The sequence below is a fragment of the Fragaria vesca genome, linkage group LG2, assembly GCF_000184155.1.
Source record: "Fragaria vesca subsp. vesca linkage group LG2, FraVesHawaii_1.0, whole genome shotgun sequence".
NCBI lineage: Eukaryota > Viridiplantae > Streptophyta > Magnoliopsida > Rosales > Rosaceae > Fragaria > Fragaria vesca.
In genome coordinates this window covers 8,898,680-8,915,949 of record NC_020492.1, presented here as the reverse complement: position 1 = coordinate 8,915,949, position 17,270 = coordinate 8,898,680, and the positions used below count along the sequence as shown (strand labels likewise).

At 37.9% G+C, this 17,270-nt stretch overlaps 3 protein-coding genes across 3 annotated transcripts; 2 read left to right on the top strand and 1 right to left on the bottom strand.

The window, feature by feature from the left end:
- Positions 1-3,414: 3,414 nt before the first annotated feature.
- LOC101298390 (protein FAR1-RELATED SEQUENCE 5-like) lies at positions 3,415-4,707 on the bottom strand. The gene is made up of 2 exons (XM_004292296.1): positions 4,401-4,707; positions 3,415-4,268 (listed from the first exon to the last, which is right to left on the bottom strand). Exons 1-2 carry the CDS (start codon positions 4,705-4,707, stop codon positions 3,415-3,417), a joined length of 1,161 nt encoding a protein of 386 aa, XP_004292344.1.
- Positions 4,708-7,854: 3,147 nt separating this feature from the next.
- LOC101304435 (peptidyl-prolyl cis-trans isomerase FKBP15-2-like) lies at positions 7,855-10,904 on the top strand. The gene is made up of 6 exons (XM_004290113.1): positions 7,855-7,951; positions 8,054-8,103; positions 8,913-8,975; positions 9,586-9,676; positions 10,235-10,339; positions 10,497-10,904. Exons 1-6 carry the CDS (start codon positions 7,897-7,899, stop codon positions 10,571-10,573), a joined length of 441 nt encoding a protein of 146 aa, XP_004290161.1. The 5' UTR covers positions 7,855-7,896; the 3' UTR covers positions 10,574-10,904.
- Positions 10,905-13,330: 2,426 nt separating this feature from the next.
- Positions 13,331-17,270, top strand: LOC101304149 (peptidyl-prolyl cis-trans isomerase FKBP62-like). The gene is made up of 13 exons (XM_004290112.1): positions 13,331-13,618; positions 13,717-13,803; positions 14,650-14,910; positions 14,994-15,068; positions 15,150-15,230; positions 15,323-15,517; positions 15,604-15,696; positions 15,827-16,002; positions 16,096-16,218; positions 16,295-16,441; positions 16,530-16,657; positions 16,750-16,858; positions 16,953-17,270. Exons 1-13 carry the CDS (start codon positions 13,435-13,437, stop codon positions 16,989-16,991), a joined length of 1,698 nt encoding a protein of 565 aa, XP_004290160.1. The 5' UTR covers positions 13,331-13,434; the 3' UTR covers positions 16,992-17,270.

Below are 17,270 nucleotides of genomic sequence, written 5' to 3'. Positions count from 1 at the left end.
CCAATTTTACCTCAAGCTTTTTCGGTCTCTTTAGATAGTCGCTTCCGTAGATGATGCCATTTGTGGACCATCTTACAAATCTTGGCATATCTGCTTGTTTCTTCTGGATCCTTTCCTTGATTTTTGTACGCTCCAAGAAGCAGTACAGAGGCAGAACTACGCAACCATTCAGACCCTTTGGCTTGCCCTTGACATGCTTTTTCACTCCTTCATGGAAGGCTTCAATCACCTTTCTTGACCAGTTTATTTTGTTTATTGCTTCTAGGTCCTCACATGTCAGCACCAATTGCCATTCAATTTAGCTTCCAGATGTGCTGAAGAAGAAAGTAGCCAGTAGGTACATTATGATCAAGGAAGCAATTTTCCTTGGTTCTGCCTCCTTGTTCTTAATCTTGTTGAGCTCTTCTGTCAACTTGTCGTGGATCATCTTCCTAAAGATGGATCCTTTCATTTTGCCGAATATGGTTGACTGTTGGCTGCTTTTCTTTCTCCTGGAGATTTTCTCTTCCTCATTTTCACCTTCTTTTGTTAATCCAAACAAAAGATGCACATCTTCTTCTTTAATCTCCATTTCTTTTTCTCCAAATATGAACTTTTTTGTCTCCTTGCAATAGTGCCTCAATAAAATTTCTATATCCAACTCAAATCTGCTGACCTGATCCGCAACGATTCTCCTGGTTCTAAATGCGTTAATCATTTCACCAAAGCAAGTTTGACTGATCAGCTGCCATGCTTCTGAGGGGATTTTGTCTCTGTGACTCTCTATTAATTTGAAGAATGTTACCAGAGTACATTTCTGTTGAGTGTGCGGAATCTTTTCCAGGTCCTCATCCTCGTCCTCGTCCTCCTCCTCATCCTTTTCATCCTTCTCTATTTCTTCCACTTCTAATGCTCTCATCTCTATAAAATACTGTTCCACTTCTTTTTCTTCTGTGTCATCTTCTTCTTCTTCTTCTTCTTGTCTCGCTCTTTTTTGTGGAACCTTCAATTTTTCCCGTTGTAAATATGAGCGCAATTTCATGTTTGTGTTGACAGATGTTGATGGTGAGCTTTCCTCAAACTCTGGACTAGTAACAAGTTGCCTTCCTGTCATCCAGCATATGCAAAACACCAAAGTTTTACTACCCCAAGTGATTCTGCCTTTATAAACTACATATTACAAAGTTTACTACCCCTAGTAAATTTCAACTGGGGGTAGTCAACTTGCAATAGAACATCTCCAAGGCCAATATACACTCTGAAAGAGAAACAACTGATGTGCAAACCAAACTCTATTTTACTACCCCTAGTAACTTCTACTGGGGGTAGTAAACTTCTATTTTCAACACCATTATACACATGCAGACCTAGAAAACAATTCGCATTCAACAAAATCAAAGTTTTACTACCCCTAGTATTGAACACAGCCATTAGAAACATCCAGACAGTGGAAAATAACTGACATGCAAACAGAAATTAAAGTTTACTACCCCTAGTAAAGTTTTACTAGGGGTAGTAAAGTTGCCACACCGTTTCTACCTTGCCATAAAACACATTGAAGCAGAGAAATATGAACCCAGACAACATTATTGGGGGTACAAACACAAATTTATGCTAGGGTTTCTTTTCACCTGAAAAAGAAGAATTTAGCGCGATGTAGTGGTGGCGATGGAGTGAAACAGCGGCGGCGATGTACTGAAGCAGCGGCGTTGAAGTACTGAAGCAGCGGCGGCGATGTACTGAAGCAGCGGCGGCGATGTACTGAAGCAGCGGTGATGGATTGAAGAAGCGGCGATGGATTGAAGAAGCGGCGATGGATTGAAGAAGCGAAGGCTGAGGTCTTGATGGAGTGAGGAGTGAGGCAGCGGCGTCGATGGATTGAAGAAGCGAAGCGGAGTGGGTTGAATTCGGAGGAATTGAATTCGGAGTGGCGTCGATGAAGGAATTGAATTCGGAGTGGGTTGGAAGCGGTTATTAAGGCTGGGGTATAACTGTATTTTTATTAGGAAACATTGGTTTGGGCTGTGTAATCTGTTTTTGATTGGTATGGGCTAGAAAAATGTACTATTTGTGCATTAGGGTTTTTTCCCTTGATATAATGATGATCCACGGGCCAAGTGATGTCTTATTATCCTTCGTTTCTAAACCATACAACAATTACTCTTTAAGATGTTTGTGACCGTAATGCGTTATTGGCATTCAGATTGCGCTAATCCCGCTAATCCCATAGCAAGAGATGGCAAAATTTCCCATTTTACTTGTACTTTTCTTATTGCTACTGCTATTGTTGAGAAAAATAATTTAATAAAAATAACAACTCAAACCACACAAAACACAAATATGCAAAGAAGTAAAAGACAGAGGAAAGAGAACACCGGATATAACGTGGTTCGGCGATGTACCTACGTTTACGAGGTAGCAACAACAAAAACTTTCACTATAAGAATAATGGGTACACAAAAGATACACAACTTCAAGAACACTACTTGAAGGAAACTCCCTCTCACTTGTTTTGCTACCAACTACTACACTGATCTCAACTTGGAGTGAACACTCTTCTCTACTTAGAAGATGATGTTTAGAATGGATGAGATGTTTGAGATGAGATGATGAGAATGAGCAAATGATCTCTCTTTTTATAGGCTAATGAGGAACCATCTAGATCTCTCATTAGTGTTCTCCCAATAAATTGTACGTGCTTCATGAATCTTCCTATACTCATGCCTTGACCATAACTCCAAAACCATCCACCTTCTTTGTGTAATTCAAGTGTCACTAACTCCAACCTTGTATAACTCATGAAACTTGTGTAACTCATGAAACCTTTCATATTAGGGGGCGGATCCGTGGCATACAAAATTATAACTAAAATTATAACTAGAATATGGTCCATTAGATTTAATAGCAATTAACAGCTGAGATACATCACTAAAACTAAATCATTTTCTTTTAATCAATTTAAGATTCCTATCTATTAAATACATAATCAGAATTGATTATAACTATTCTGATATGGAATACAATCAAAAGACTTATTGGTTTCCTATTGAAACTCATCTATTAGAAAGGAAAAACTTATTACTCAATTATGAGATCTTATTGCTGTTTGAATTGTGAAAATACTTCTTGCCAAAAAGAAAAAAATTAAACTCAACGTACAAACAATTAAAATGAAAGTCAATTGGTATATCAAAGTGCTTGATTATCTATAGGGACGCAGCTCCAGAGTCCAAAGCCTATCAGTAGGTCTTCCAAGCAATTTTGGTCCATTCCCACACATCCTATAAAGAAGATTAAAGCACATTAGTTCTCAACGATGTTAACACAAGTATCATGATTTCTACCAATTGTTCTACTAACACAACATTTTATTTTTCACTTCAGTAGAATCAGACACATAGTAATGAAAAAGGTTACTTACAAGTTGTACGTAGGTCATTGAATCTTTCTTTCTGAATTCAGAGAGCAAGTTTTCTTGTTGTGTCCTGACTTCAAGCATAATGTACATTTTCTTTTCCTTGTCTCCATGGCCAACTCAACACCACTCTTTATTCTTCCAGAACTCTTGGTTTCTTTCTTCCTACCTTTTGTCTTGGAGATATTTGGGTCCAAAAGCAACGACTGGGAGGAGAGAGTATTCGTACATGGATCATCTCTATTTGGAGAAACACAAGTTTCCATGACAGGATGATCCTCTTGGTTTATAGGAGCACTCATTTCCTTGCTAATAACAGGTTGGTCAGGAATTTTTGACAATTTTTTTGATATGTCGTTTAAAGCCTCCATGAACAATGTGTATCCCTCCTTAGAATGTGCAGCAATACAAGCCAATTTAGTTGCTTGGTGACACATGTGGTCAAGTCTTAATGCTTCTGACTCTTCATTACCAACACTTCTGGCCAAGTCTTCTAAATCCATTATCCTAAACTTGTTTGCCTCTTGTCTCCATCTTGGAAGAATGAAATGTGCAGGTATTGTTTCAATATCAAGACGTGAAAATACTTTTAACAAGTGCCTACAAAGTATTCCAACAAACTCAAAGTTTTGGCACTCACAAGAACCATTGTAGGTTGTCAAATCTAACCTCACTATAAAATCTTGCTCATGTTCTCCAAGTCTTTTTTTCACCAGATACGAGGGCCATTCGTTATCACGATCTCTTTCTTCAACCTTGTAGTGATTAATTCGAGTCCATTCCCCCTTGAATTTGTTGAAAACATTTCTCGTATACAACTTTGCCGCATCTTTCAAGAGGAACTCATCATCATTCACAATACGAAACTTGTGCTCTGTTTCAAAATCTTAGTCAGTTTCATTATCTATAATCCTCTTCAGTGCTTGATCATATTTGACAACAAACTCCCTAAGATTCGTTGTTGAAGTAACAAATCCATCAAAAAACGAATTAATCCCCTCACTACGTCCAATAGTATTCATTCCAGCAAAAAATGTTCCACGATTATAAACCGGCACCCAAGAAGCTCGTATCTCATAAAGACTTTTTAGCCAATCATTTTCTTCTAATCCATTTTCTTTCATCAGAGCTTTCCACTTCTCTTCAAAATCTTCAGTCTTGTATGTGAACTGAATACATCTCTTCATCTCCTTCTTGAATTTCGATTTCTTATAGTAAACATGGGACAACTTCTCAACAAACTTCTTCTTGATATGCCAAAGGCATAAACGATGACGAGTGTTTGGAAATATCTTGGCAATGGCTCCCTTCATGGCTAAGTCTTGATCGGTAATAATGGAATGGGTGGACGACCTCCCATTGCTTCTAACCACGTCTCAAATAGCCAGACAAATGTTGCCTCTATCTCATCTTGTACAAGTGCACAACCAAATTGTAATGACCGCCAATGGTGGTTTACTCCTGTGAATGGCGCAAACGGCATATCATACTTGTTTGTCCTATACGTTGTGTCGAAAGTGACCACATCTCCAAAGTATTTGTATGATATACGTGAGCGAGGGTCGACCCAAAAAAAATTAGTTGCCCTTCCATCTTCGTCGCATTGGATTGCATAAAAAAATTAGGGATTCTCAGCTTGCTTTTTCCTAAAGTAAGTGAGGACTGACTGAGCATCTCCTCCATCCAATTGTCTATGACGAACACTTTTTAAATGGTTATAACAATCTCTCTTGTTAAAACCAATCTCAGCACCACCAAGGATTGAGTGAACTTTTGCAATCGGCAAGTTTTCTTTATGGAATATTTCAGTCATACTCCTAGCTGCTTTAGGCATATGTTTATTTGACTTCATCTTCATTCTTCTTGCTGGAGTAACAACTTTGTGATTATGAAAGTCCCTAAAAACAGATACTCTCCATTTGTTCGACCACTTCTCATGAATTACTCGCATGGTAGCTTTGCACCCACATTTTCCAGTAGAACAATTTTTGTCTGCTACTTTCTTTGTATTAACATCCCCACTTTTCTCTACATTGACATCCCCATTTTTATTCTCATTCTCATTCTCATTATCACATATCTCTTTCTGATGGTCTTTTTTCCACCCCTCATTTAGTTTTTTCTTCTGTATATATTTTCTCTGATGTGCACAAACGAATCGACAACTAGTCACCTCATCAAAATGTGATCTTGTCTTGACTGAACATTGAGTGCGAATCCAAAAGCCTTCTTGCCGACCATATTCTTCATAATACTTTCTGGCTTCTTCAATTGATTCAAAAAGCATACCTAAATATGGGGCTTCTAAATGTTTGACTCTCCTTATTGGAGTATTCATTTCACCATTCTCTACTTCAGATGTGTTTGCTACCTGTAAAGCATAATCATGCTCATAGAATGAATATAGAACCCACGTACTCAATAATCAAAAAAGTGATCATGCATGTCTAGTGATTATGAAAACAAAGAAGAAGAAAAAAATTACGTACCGGAGGCATGCATTGAGAAGGGGATGAATCTTCATTGAAGTCTGTCATTTTATGAAAAAGCTAGTTGAGAAAGAGGTAGAGAGATGATAAAATTTAGTTGATTTTCACCATGCTAAGCGATTACAATGCCCAAACGAATAAGATATTTTTTTATTTTTTCCCTTTCTAATAGATGAGTTTCAATAGGAAACCAATAAGTCTTTTGATTGTATTCCATATCAGAATAGTTATAATTAATTCTGATTATGTATTTAATATATAGGAATCTTAAATTGATTAAAAGAAAAGAGAAATTTTAAATACACACCCCTAGTCTCTTAATACACACCTCTATTATTTTATGTTTCTATTGAGATGTAATATGTAAGTTAAATGACCAAAACATACATCTATTATTAAAAATAATAAATCGCGCTAGAAGTATTTTTTCCAACGTCTTCTACCCTAAAATCGTCGAAAACACATATTCTCCCCTAACCCCAATTCTTCTCCACAATTCATTTGGGTTGTCTATTTTTTTTCTTTTTTTTTTGTATCCGTATCAGCTTTAGTTTGATCTAACAGATCATAATGTCAAGTACTGCATATTTATCAACTTTAGTTTGATCTTGGAGATTATATTGTCAAGTACTGCATCTTTATCATGACATGTTTTATCGAATAACTAGTTATCTATGTTTAATAGCTATTGTACTTCTACAGTTGTACTAGCTAGCTTGTAAATTTTGAAAACTTGTATTGGTGATTCGGAGTCGGAATATAACAATAATCATTTGATTATAAATTGAATGATGATAACCAAAAATTTCTAGCAAAAATTAGACGAAATAATATGTAAAAAGAGGTACCAAATAGTAAATATATATTAATTATATTAAATAACGGAATATTTCATAAATTAAAGACATTTTTAGGCAGTTTGGAATGTGTATTAAGTATAATACTGAAATGAAAAACTTGATGGGTGGTGTATTAAGTAAGGGGTGTGTATTAAGATATTAGGGGTGTGTATTTAAAATTTCTCAAAAGAAAATGAGAATAAAAGAAAATGATTTAGTTTTAGTGTTGTATTTCAGCTGTTAATTGCTATTAAATCTAATGGACCATATTCTGGTTATAATTTTGGTTATAATTTTGTATGCCACGGATCCGCCCCCTTCATATTATTTTCATTACTATTTTATTTATTTTGGTCTGAATATTATAACAGCTATAACATTTTAAGTTGAATCAATCACAAGCGGTAGGCAGCTATAAAACCCATAATTATCCGACAAATCTCAATCCAAATACTTAGGAGGCGTTCGGTGACGTTTTCATGCATGTATTTTTTTTTTTTAAAATGACATGAAAATGTGTTTGCTTCCAAAGTAGAAAATAACAATCTTATTTTCTCATTTTTATTTTTAAAAATTATTTATGAAACTCGTTTTCAAAAAGGTTAATTTCATTCGCATTAACCAGTTTTATCAAAGTTATTACTGCTAACACAACATTAACATTGTGTGGTAGTCTGAGATGCGCAAGGAAAGTTTATCTCTAGCTCTCCCTTCCATGTTGAGATTCTTGCTTTGAGAGTCTTTGGGGAACACCAAGGTGCTTATGGAAACAGACTGCAGTGTGTTAGTAGCAGCCCCTTTACTTAATACTGATCATGATAAATCCCGTATAAGTCTTACTAGAGGAACTTGAATCCTTTTTTGCTAGGTTCCCAGATTTTGAAGTGGCCTATGTACTAAGAGTAGCACATTTGGTTTGCTACTGCTCGCAAATTTACATCGGAAACCATTATAATCACCAATAGTTTTCATGTTTCAAAAAAAAAAATAATCAATTTGTCCCCAAAAAAAAAAACTACAATCATCAACGAGTTCCAAACCCAGAACAAATGGGCGATTGCCACGTAAGACTAATGAGTTATATCGACGTGTTGATGATCAATATGGACACATATATAGAATCGCTGGGGCTATTAGAAGAAGAAAAGCTCTCGACGAACACTTGAGACTCAAAATGAGGATGAAGGCTGCTACCATTATCTTGATTCTGCCTCTTCTTTCGTTCTTGGGTAGATCTCGTCACTTACAGCCTGTTTGCGTATTCAGTGATTTCAATTCTTTTCAACTGATGCTTTCTTGTTTGTTTCGTTGTGTATTGTGTTGTAATCTAGCTTTTGCGGGGAAGGTCGCCGATGTCAAAACCTTGCAGATTGGTGTCAAGGTAAATTGTCTTTCTCTGTTGATTTCTCTCTCTTTTGAATCCAAGTTGTAATGCGAATTGTATTGAAGAAGTAGCTGCTGGTTCAGTTACGATGTCACTGGAGCCACTGTTTGGTTGAGATTTGGTATTATAGTTACGATATTGCTGGATTTGGTAACTTTTCTAAGACTTACAATGAGTAGTTGTTGAGATCGATTAGATTGAGACCTTTCGGTTCTCTGTAATTGATTACTAATTCTAGATCAGTCGCTGGTTCTTTTTACATTCATTAATTTCTTGCTAGGCCTTTTCGAACATAACTTTCTGTACAAAATGATGCTATAGAGTTCTTAGAAAATTTGTTCCCTATGGAAAAGAGGCTACCTAGTAGTTAGAAAGTAACTATTAGTTCTCTTGTGGTGAATGTAAAACAAAATGGGAAGAATTTTCACATCTTTAGGCTCATCGGATCTAGGTGAATCATTTCCTATATCAAATGAATCTAGTTGTGATTATTACCTTTGGATTGCTTGAAGCAACGTACTGGGTTGTTGCAGCTATGATGTTTCTGTTTTGAGATTTTTCTTGTCCTGGATCTATATCGCTTCATTTGTTGTTTAGCTTGCTTTTGGGTTTTGTTGGGAACTTGGTGTGTCCTGCATTCAGCTTCTGTTAATTTGGCTGGCTCCTGAATGCAGTTAGTTATTGTTCCCTGTCTGTTTATTGAGTCTTGGACACTAAGTTGTGGATTTTATGCTACTCATCCTCAGTAACTCTTTATCGATCAATTTTTTTTTATAATAACCTGGAAACGTACTTATATTTTGCAGTATAAGCCAAAGACTTGTGAACTTAAGGCTCGCAAAGGTGATAAAGTCAGGGTACACTACCGGGTAAGAATTTGGTACAGCTGCAAGTTTGTTTCCATACTTTATTTCATTGTAAGATGTTTTCTTCCCACAAGATGCAATCCTCCTGCTTTCATGTCATAACCAAAGAAAAAAAATTTGGATTGCAATTCTTGTCAAGGTTGAGCCTTGATAATCACCACCTTATTTTCTACTTGACATTTTCTGAACTTTTTGTCTGACTTGGTAAATTTGTATGGTTCACTTTTTCTAGTGAAAGTGATTTCCTGTTTTGGAGAAATTGAAGATTAGTAGCTCCTAAACAAGTCAAATGTTTCTTCATGATTTCTTGGATCTAATTTACAATTATGCTGCCTACAATTTGAATTTCCTATACCTGTAACTCTACATCTTTGTACGTGTCTGGGAAATTAGAAGAGATCTCACACTCTGCTATAATCAAATGTAAAAGTAACTGCTCTTTAGGTCATTTTCCTCCCTCACATGGAATTTTTAGCTTAACATAAGCTTTTTAAATACCAGGATTAATCTAGTTGGCTTACTATGAGTCTCATTCATGCTGGTCTCTCCCCCAGTCCTCCTATTGTGGAGATTGCTGAGCTAAATTTTCTCTTTTTGCCTTTCACATTTGCAGGGAAAACTCACTGATGGAACCGTCTTTGATTCTAGTTTTGAAAGGGGTGATCCAATTGCTTTTGAGCTTGGAGTTGGTCAAGTTATAAAAGGTCAATACTGAGAAAATTCTTACTTTAGGTACCCTGTTACGAATGGAAAATGATTGGATTGCATAATAGGTTATACCAAACATATAGTATTTGACTATGCTACACAATCCATTTGGATCATACAGACCAAAAAAAGAACAGAAAAAGGAGATTTAGTGGTTGGGATGATTATAAGTGTCACACGAGTGGTGGTTTCTGCTGGCTTAGGGCTTACTGGCTTTTTGCTTGTCAGGACTTCTTTACCTGTTTCAACTAGACACTAATTCTAATTTTGTTGTTCTAAACCTCGATGCATCTTGGTCTTAAGCATTATTTGACACTGTTGAGTCTGCCATACAAGATCTACTGAGATCTTTTGGCCCAAATTGTATGAGAAGGATTAGTGTGTGTGTGTCTCTGGAGAACTGATTTTGTGGTGAGGAGTTTCTGCATTCACTTTTGTGTTAATTGTCATGCAAAAGTGAGGACCAGTTTGATGGGGTTTTCAGCATGTGATGCCATGATAGGTATACAGCCTTGACATTTGATTTTTGGCTCATAACATAATGTCCTTCACAGGATGGGACCAAGGAATTTCGGGAATGTGCGTTGGCGAGAAGCGGAAGTTGAAAATACCTGCACATATGGGCTATGGGGATCAGGGTTCTCCACCAACTATTCCAGGTAATAAGAGTGCATCCAATTTCTGAAATCGTCTCTTGTTTCTATAAAAGAAAAAACGTCTTATTTTGGCAAAGAGTGTAAAGGAAACAAAATGGTTGGAGTACATTTGACAATAATAGTTGAGATGACTTAGATCGTGGTTGTTTGAACATTACAGGTGGTGCCACACTGATCTTCGACACTGAACTCGTTGAGATTTTGGGGAGAGATTCAGACAAAGATGCGGAGCTGTAGTGGAATAATTCCTGGCTAGAGCTTCCGTTTTGGTTTTTCATATTTAGCGTTCCTAATGAAATTCCTCAGCAACCGGTGACTTGGAGAGGCAAAATGTTTTTTTGCTTTATAGTCAATATCAGACTACGCTGCATTTTTTAATCTAAGATTGTAAGTTAGTGTTACAAATGGCTCCTCTATTTCTATTTGTTTACTTTTTCCGTCACTTTGCATCGCCTCCGGAGAACTTCATTTTTCAGATATTACTATCACAGCTGAAGGTTGAGAAATATCAAACATGTTCTCTTAGCTCATGCCTCATAGTAACCGGATACCTGTTGGTTTGTTGGGTACAGATTTATCATAGATCTGCTAGGTTATTAATTGGTCTGATTGTCCCTTAGGCCTAGTTTGGTATAGTTTTGTTTTTTAAAAAAATTCAATTTCTATCTGAACTTTTAAATTTTTTAGTGTTTGGTAAATAAAAGAAAATCAGTTTAAAAAAAAATATTATAGGTCACTAGCAGCACAGTAGCTTTTAGAAGCAACTGAATGTTACTTTTAAAAGCAGTTTGTCACTAAAAATAATAGAAATTAATAAATTTTATTTTGGCAACATTTTTAAAATTAATATTTATCATACATAAAACTGTTTTAATTCACAGCTGATTATTTTCGCAGTACAACAGCAACAGTTTTTTTTTAAAAGCCGCTATCACTAAAACATTAAAAATTAATAAATGTTATCTTGGTAACAGTTTTAAAACTAATATTTTTCATACACAAAATTGTTTTAATTCACAGCTGATTATTTCGCAGTATAACAACAACAGTTTTTTATTAAAATTACAGTAATATCAAACTAACCCTAAACGGATTCGGTTTTAGGTCGATTCGCACAAATGCAATCCATTTACAAAGCTATGGACCTTGACTAACGTCAGCCTTCAGAGCGAAAGTGACGAAGAAACGACCTGTAGTTTTACTGGTCCGTAATCTGAGCTAATTAAAGGGAAAATACTTGTTTAGTACTAATTTAAATCCCTCATTTCCCATTTCAATGACAATCTTTTTCATTAGCCCATTCCAATATAAGGTAACCTTTTTTATGCCCAAATGCACAAATATTTACTAAAGTCTTAACAAACCATATTATTTTAAGACTATTTTGCCCTCACCCCTTAAACATGCATAGAGAGAGAAAATGGAAGAGAGAATACTTGGCCGGAATCTCACCGGACTCCGGTATCCAACCACCGGACTCCGGTCACCGGCCGCCGGATTTATCTGGTCGTCGGATTCCGGTCACCGGTGACTCAGTTACTGACCCCCAATAATCGGTTATTGACCCCCAATAATCGAGTACTGGCCCCCAATAATCAGTTACTGACCCCAATAATTGGGTTACTGACCCCTAATAATCAGTTACTGATCCCCAATAATCGGGTACTGACCCCAATAACTTGGTTACTGACCCTCAATAATCAGTTACTGACCCCCAATAATCGGGTTACTGACCCTAATAATTTGGTTACTGACCCCCAATAATCAGTTATTGACCCCCAATAACTTGGTTTATAACCCCCAATAATCAGTTACTGACCCCAGTGACCAAGTTACTGACCCCCAATAATCAATTGATTCCAGCTTAGTTTAATAGAAAAGAAGAAATATCATAATATAATCAAGTTACTGAACCAATCTCAAGCCCCAATTTCAGCATACGCCACTAGAGCAACCTGGTCAGCTTCCACATTTGCCCTCCTCATCTCCCTAGAAACTTTTAACCTCAAGACTTCTCCATAGAAATGTCAAAATTCCTCATCAATGATATCATATACTCCGCGTTCCACAGTATATACCTAAACTCAAAATCCCAATCCATTTCAATTCAATCAATTTTGGATTCAAAATCTTCAAAATTTGGAAATGAAGTCGGAAATATCAATTACCCGCTGACCTTTCAATTAATGGATATTTCGGTTGGTTCGGTACTCAACAACCAGGCACCCTCCACGCCTCCTCAACAACAGCTTGGCAACCTTCTCAACAGCCAGGGAGCTCTGCAAACCCTAATCGTGACTGAGAACTGATTGGACAAGCATGAACATCGGGCGGCACCGGCGAGCACAAGCTAGAGGCGGAGGCCGACGAGGCAGAGCTTGCTTGGAGACTGTTGAGATGGCGACGACGTTTAGCGAGCTGCACAGCGTTTTGGATCTGCTGCCGGGGTCGGATGAGGGGGCTAGAAGAAAGAGGACGTTGACGAGCGGCGTTGATTTCCGGCAGCGGTGGAGGAGGTTGCAGAGGAGAGAGCAGCGTTGCTCGTCGTCACAGCATCGGCGCAGGTGTTCGGCTGCGTCGGCGTTGGCTGCGTCAGCATTGGCTGCGTCGGCGGCGTCGTTGCGCGGTCTAGGAGAGAGAGAGAGAGAGAGAGAGAGAGAGAGAGAGAGAGAAGAGAGTTTCAGATCGGAGACAGAGGTGAGTAGATGGAGTTGAATGAGGGCAGGATAGAAAAGTCTTTTCCTTAATAATCGTTGGAATGGACTCATGAAAAAAATTTTCATTGAAATGCGCTTTAAAAACCATATTTTTATGTATTTAGGCATTTTCCCCTAATTAAAAACCCAACGTAGTCAATGCGGCAATGAGGAACACGATTAGCAATACACCGAAGAAGCAGGGGATCACGGAATTGGGTCCGTCCAGAAGCATCATGACCCCTGTGTGATACATGTATATTTTTGGGTAAAACCTAAAACCCCGTTCGAAGGGTCTAGAACTCCTCGCTCCCATAAAAAGCCTCTGCTTTCCCCTCACTCCCGTTCACTCACTATTACGCTAAAACTCTCTGTCTCTCTCTCTAGAATCTCACGCCAAAAATGGACGACGATTTCGACATGGCAGCGCCCGGCGGCGAGATGATGGACGACTTCGACCTCCCCGACGACGGCCCGGTGCTCAAGGTCGGCGAGGAGAAGGAGATCGGGAAGCAGGGCTTGAAGAAGAAGCTCCTCAAGGCCGGCGAAAGCTGGGAGACTCCCAAGAGCGGCGACGAGGTTGAAGGTGCGGCTGTCTAGCTCAATCGATTTGTTATTGAATTTATTTGATCTTTTCATTGTTTTCGGATTAGGATTGATTGCGATTGCGATTGAAATTTTCAGTACATTACACTGGGACTTTGCTCGACGGGACTCAGTTCGATTCGAGCCGCGATAGGGGGACGCCGTTCAAGTTCACTCTCGGACAAGGTTAGGGATCCGTAATCACTTGATTAAGCTCTGAGCTGGATGTATATTGTGCTTAGTGTTAATGAGATTAGTGCTTTTTTAATCGGTAGTCTATAGGATTTTAGAATCAACCATTGGCCGGATGGAACATGTTTAATTCTTGGACTAGCTATATGTTTCTGTAACTTTTTGTTCATACAAACGACTGGCTGAGTTGTAGATGAATACCATTTTCAGCAAGTATTCATCCGACTGGTTTTTGTTTTATACAAAACAATAGTAGTCGGCTTGTCGGGTATATAACTTCAATCCGACTGGTTTTTGTTTTATATTTACCTTTCTGTCTTGTTTAGACAAGTTTGATTGATTTGGTAATGTTTTGGTTACTAGATCTTGTTGAGAAGATCTGCGCCACTAGGATTTGTGCAGAAGTTTAAGAAAAAGCTTCTGTTTGTTCTTTTGCTTTGTTTGGAAAAGTTTAACATATATTCTTACGATAATTGTAGTATGTAATATGGATGTTCAATTAGCACCTGTCTTAGAAATGGGTACAAATGTATAATGCAGTAGTTTTAGGTTTTGAGTGTTAAATAGTGTCAGAGACTGAAATGATGTCTTAAATGTGACTTGGTGCTCAGGAGTAGAAAGCATAATCTTTTGTTTTCTTCAGAGAGGGAGAGTAGTTTGTTGTTTTACCTTGAGCATTTTCTTTACACTGCATTCTTTGGGGTTCATTTTGAACTGTTCTACTCAGAATAGATATAATGCATGGTGTGTACCGTTTGATTCTGTGTTGTGGTCAATAATCTGATATTACTGAGGTTGAACTACATCTCACCAACATGGGTTTACGATGTTGTGGTGCAGGACAAGTGATTAAGGGATGGGATGAAGGTATTAAAACAATGAAGAAAGGTGAGAATGCCCTTTTCACCATTCCTCCTGAGATGGCTTATGGTGCATCTGGTTCTCCCCCAACCATCCCTCCAAATGCCACATTGCAGTTTGATGTTGAACTGCTATCATGGACCAGTGTGAATGACATAACTAAGGATGGTGGAATCATTAAGAAGGTTTTGAAAGAGGGAGAAAAATGGGAGAACCCAAAAGACCTTGATGAAGTCATAGGTAAAATGTCTTTTTCACGCTTCTTGTTATCTTCTGCACTATGTTATGGCCTTTTACTAACCCCCTTCCTGTGCTTTATGCAGTTAAATTTGAGGCCTATCTTGAAGATAAAACATTAATAGCAAAATCTGACACCGTGGAATTTACTGTCAAAGAGGGTACTGGTTCTTCTCATGTTGTATTCACTTGTTTTTTATTAATCTGTTCATGATCTATAATCTTTTGAGTATTGTGAGCAGGTTACTTCTGTCCTGCATTGTCCAAGGCTGTTAAAACCATGAAGAAGGGGGAGAAAGTATTGTTAGCGGTGAAACCACAATGTATGTTGCGTACAACCTGCTGAGTTATTAAAAAAATTAGAATTGAAAATTAAATTGATTTCTCATGTATTCTTACCTGCTTTATGTTCCAGATGGATTTGGGGACAAGGGTAAAGCTGCATCTGGTGATGAGGGTGCTGTTCCTCCAAATGCAACTCTTCATATTACTCTAGAGTTGGTATCATGGAGAACAGTCTCAGAACTGACAGATGACAAGAAAGTTATTAAGAAGATCCTAAAAGAAGGAGAAGGGTATGAGCGTCCAAATGAAGGGGCTGTTGTTACAGGTAGCTGTTTACTCATTGCACTAGAAATCCCTTCATGTTTACCAGCTCAAACAGTTATCTGATCATTTAGTTTTTGTGCCTGGCAGTGAAATTGATTGGAAAGTTGCAAGATGGTACGGTATTTTTGAAGAAAGGTCATGGTGAAGGAGAAGAACCATTTGAATTTAAGACAGATGAGGGTAATAAGAATTCTGAATTTTATTTTCATGCTTTTATTTTCATTTTTTTTTTACTTCTGTTTTTTTTATTCCCTTCTGTCTCATGGTCATTTTGTCTCTACTGTTGCTGAGATTTGATTTTATTGGACAGAGCAAGTCATTGAGGGGCTTGATAAAGCTGTAGTCACAATGAAGAAGGGTGAGATAGCTCTTGTGATTATAGCCCCTGAGTATGCATTTGGCGTGTCAGAGTCCAAGCAGGAGTTGGCAGTGGTGCCTCCTAATTCAACTCTTTATTATGAGATTGAGCTTGTATCTTTTGTCAAGGTGGGTAAATAGTGCAGCTTGTCATGGCATATTTGTTTCAAACCCTCCCAGTCTCCTTCATTCTAATGATTTTGTTTATCCTCTTTACCCCAGGACAAGGAATCATGGGACATGAATACTCCGGAGAAAATCGAGGCTGCTGGCAAGAAAAAGGAAGAAGGGAATGCTTTCTTCAAGGCTGGTAAATATGCAAAAGCTTCCAAAAGATATGAGAAGGTACCATGACTGCCATATTGGTTATTGAACCTGATATCTTGACCTATGTTCTTAGACTTAACCTTCTTCCTTGCAGGCTGTGAAATACATTGAATATGATACAGCTTTTGCTGAAGAGGAGAAAAAACAGGCTAAGGCGTTGAAGGTTGCTTGCAATCTCAATGATGCCGCTTCCAAATTGAAGCTGAAAGAGTACAAGCAGGCTGAAAAGCTGTGTACCAAGGTCAGCAATCGTTACTTGAGAAACCTCTTGAGGTCCTTCCTTTTTGTTGGTTTTTTTTTTCAATTACGAATGGGGACACCTTTGACAGGTTTTGGAGCTTGAGGGTAGGAATGTGAAGGCTCTGTACAGAAGAGCTCAGGCATATATCCAGCTGGCAGATCTGGATTTGGCTGAGCTTGACATCAAGAAAGCTCTTGAAATTGACCCTAACAACAGGTACATGCTCCTTTGCAACACCGCTGCTCTTACAGAAATCAATTGCACCTGGAAGTAAAAAGTATTGATGCATGGGTTTAATGTTGAAACAGGGATGTGAAGCTGGAGTACAAAACTTTGAAGGAGAAGATGAAAGAATTCAACAAGAAGGAGGCAAAGTTTTATGGTAACATGTTCGCCAAACTGACCAAGGATTCCGATGTAAGCATCAATTTAGTAAAGTTGGTAATGTGTTCATTCTTGCTCTGTTTCATTCTAGGGATTGATTGGTGGTTCATTTTTTTGGCTTTCGCAGAAGGATGCTGAACCCATGAGCGTGGACAGCAAGGCATAGGCGGGCGGGAGGAAGTGCAAATTTGCATTACCTGCTACTACTTCGAGTTAGGTTTTTACTACAACTTGGCCAGGCACAAGATCTATTTTCTTTGTGTTCTCGTAAAAAACAATTGAGCTAGTTTTCCTTGTCTGCTTGTACGCCTGTTGATTTATATTTTATCTCCGCTTGAAGCATAACTGGTTTGCTCCTCAAATTGTTCTACTGACATCTCATACTTTAGTACTTTACAGATCCAAAATCTAATTACCAGTTGGTGAATCTGATTACACTATTTCC

What these genes read in the sequence shown, in the direction of transcription:
- LOC101298390 (XM_004292296.1), bottom strand. Translation starts at nt 4,707, where the DNA reads ATGAAGGGAGCCATTGCCAAGATATTTCCAAACACTCGTCATCGTTTA. An exon ending in TGGAATGAATACTATTGGAC is followed by an intron (nt 4,269 to 4,400) that starts GTAGTGAGGGGA and finishes ATTTTGAAACAG; the next exon opens with AGCACAAGTTTCGTATTGTG.
- LOC101304435 (XM_004290113.1), top strand. Translation starts at nt 7,897, where the DNA reads ATGAGGATGAAGGCTGCTACCATTATCTTGATTCTGCCTCTTCTTTCG. An exon ending in GCCTCTTCTTTCGTTCTTGG is followed by an intron (nt 7,952 to 8,053) that starts GTAGATCTCGTC and finishes GTTGTAATCTAG; the next exon opens with CTTTTGCGGGGAAGGTCGCC. An exon ending in TTCTCCACCAACTATTCCAG is followed by an intron (nt 10,340 to 10,496) that starts GTAATAAGAGTG and finishes TGAACATTACAG; the next exon opens with GTGGTGCCACACTGATCTTC.
- LOC101304149 (XM_004290112.1), top strand. Translation starts at nt 13,435, where the DNA reads ATGGACGACGATTTCGACATGGCAGCGCCCGGCGGCGAGATGATGGAC. An exon ending in GGAATTTACTGTCAAAGAGG is followed by an intron (nt 15,069 to 15,149) that starts GTACTGGTTCTT and finishes TATTGTGAGCAG; the next exon opens with GTTACTTCTGTCCTGCATTG. An exon ending in TGAAGGGGCTGTTGTTACAG is followed by an intron (nt 15,518 to 15,603) that starts GTAGCTGTTTAC and finishes TGTGCCTGGCAG; the next exon opens with TGAAATTGATTGGAAAGTTG.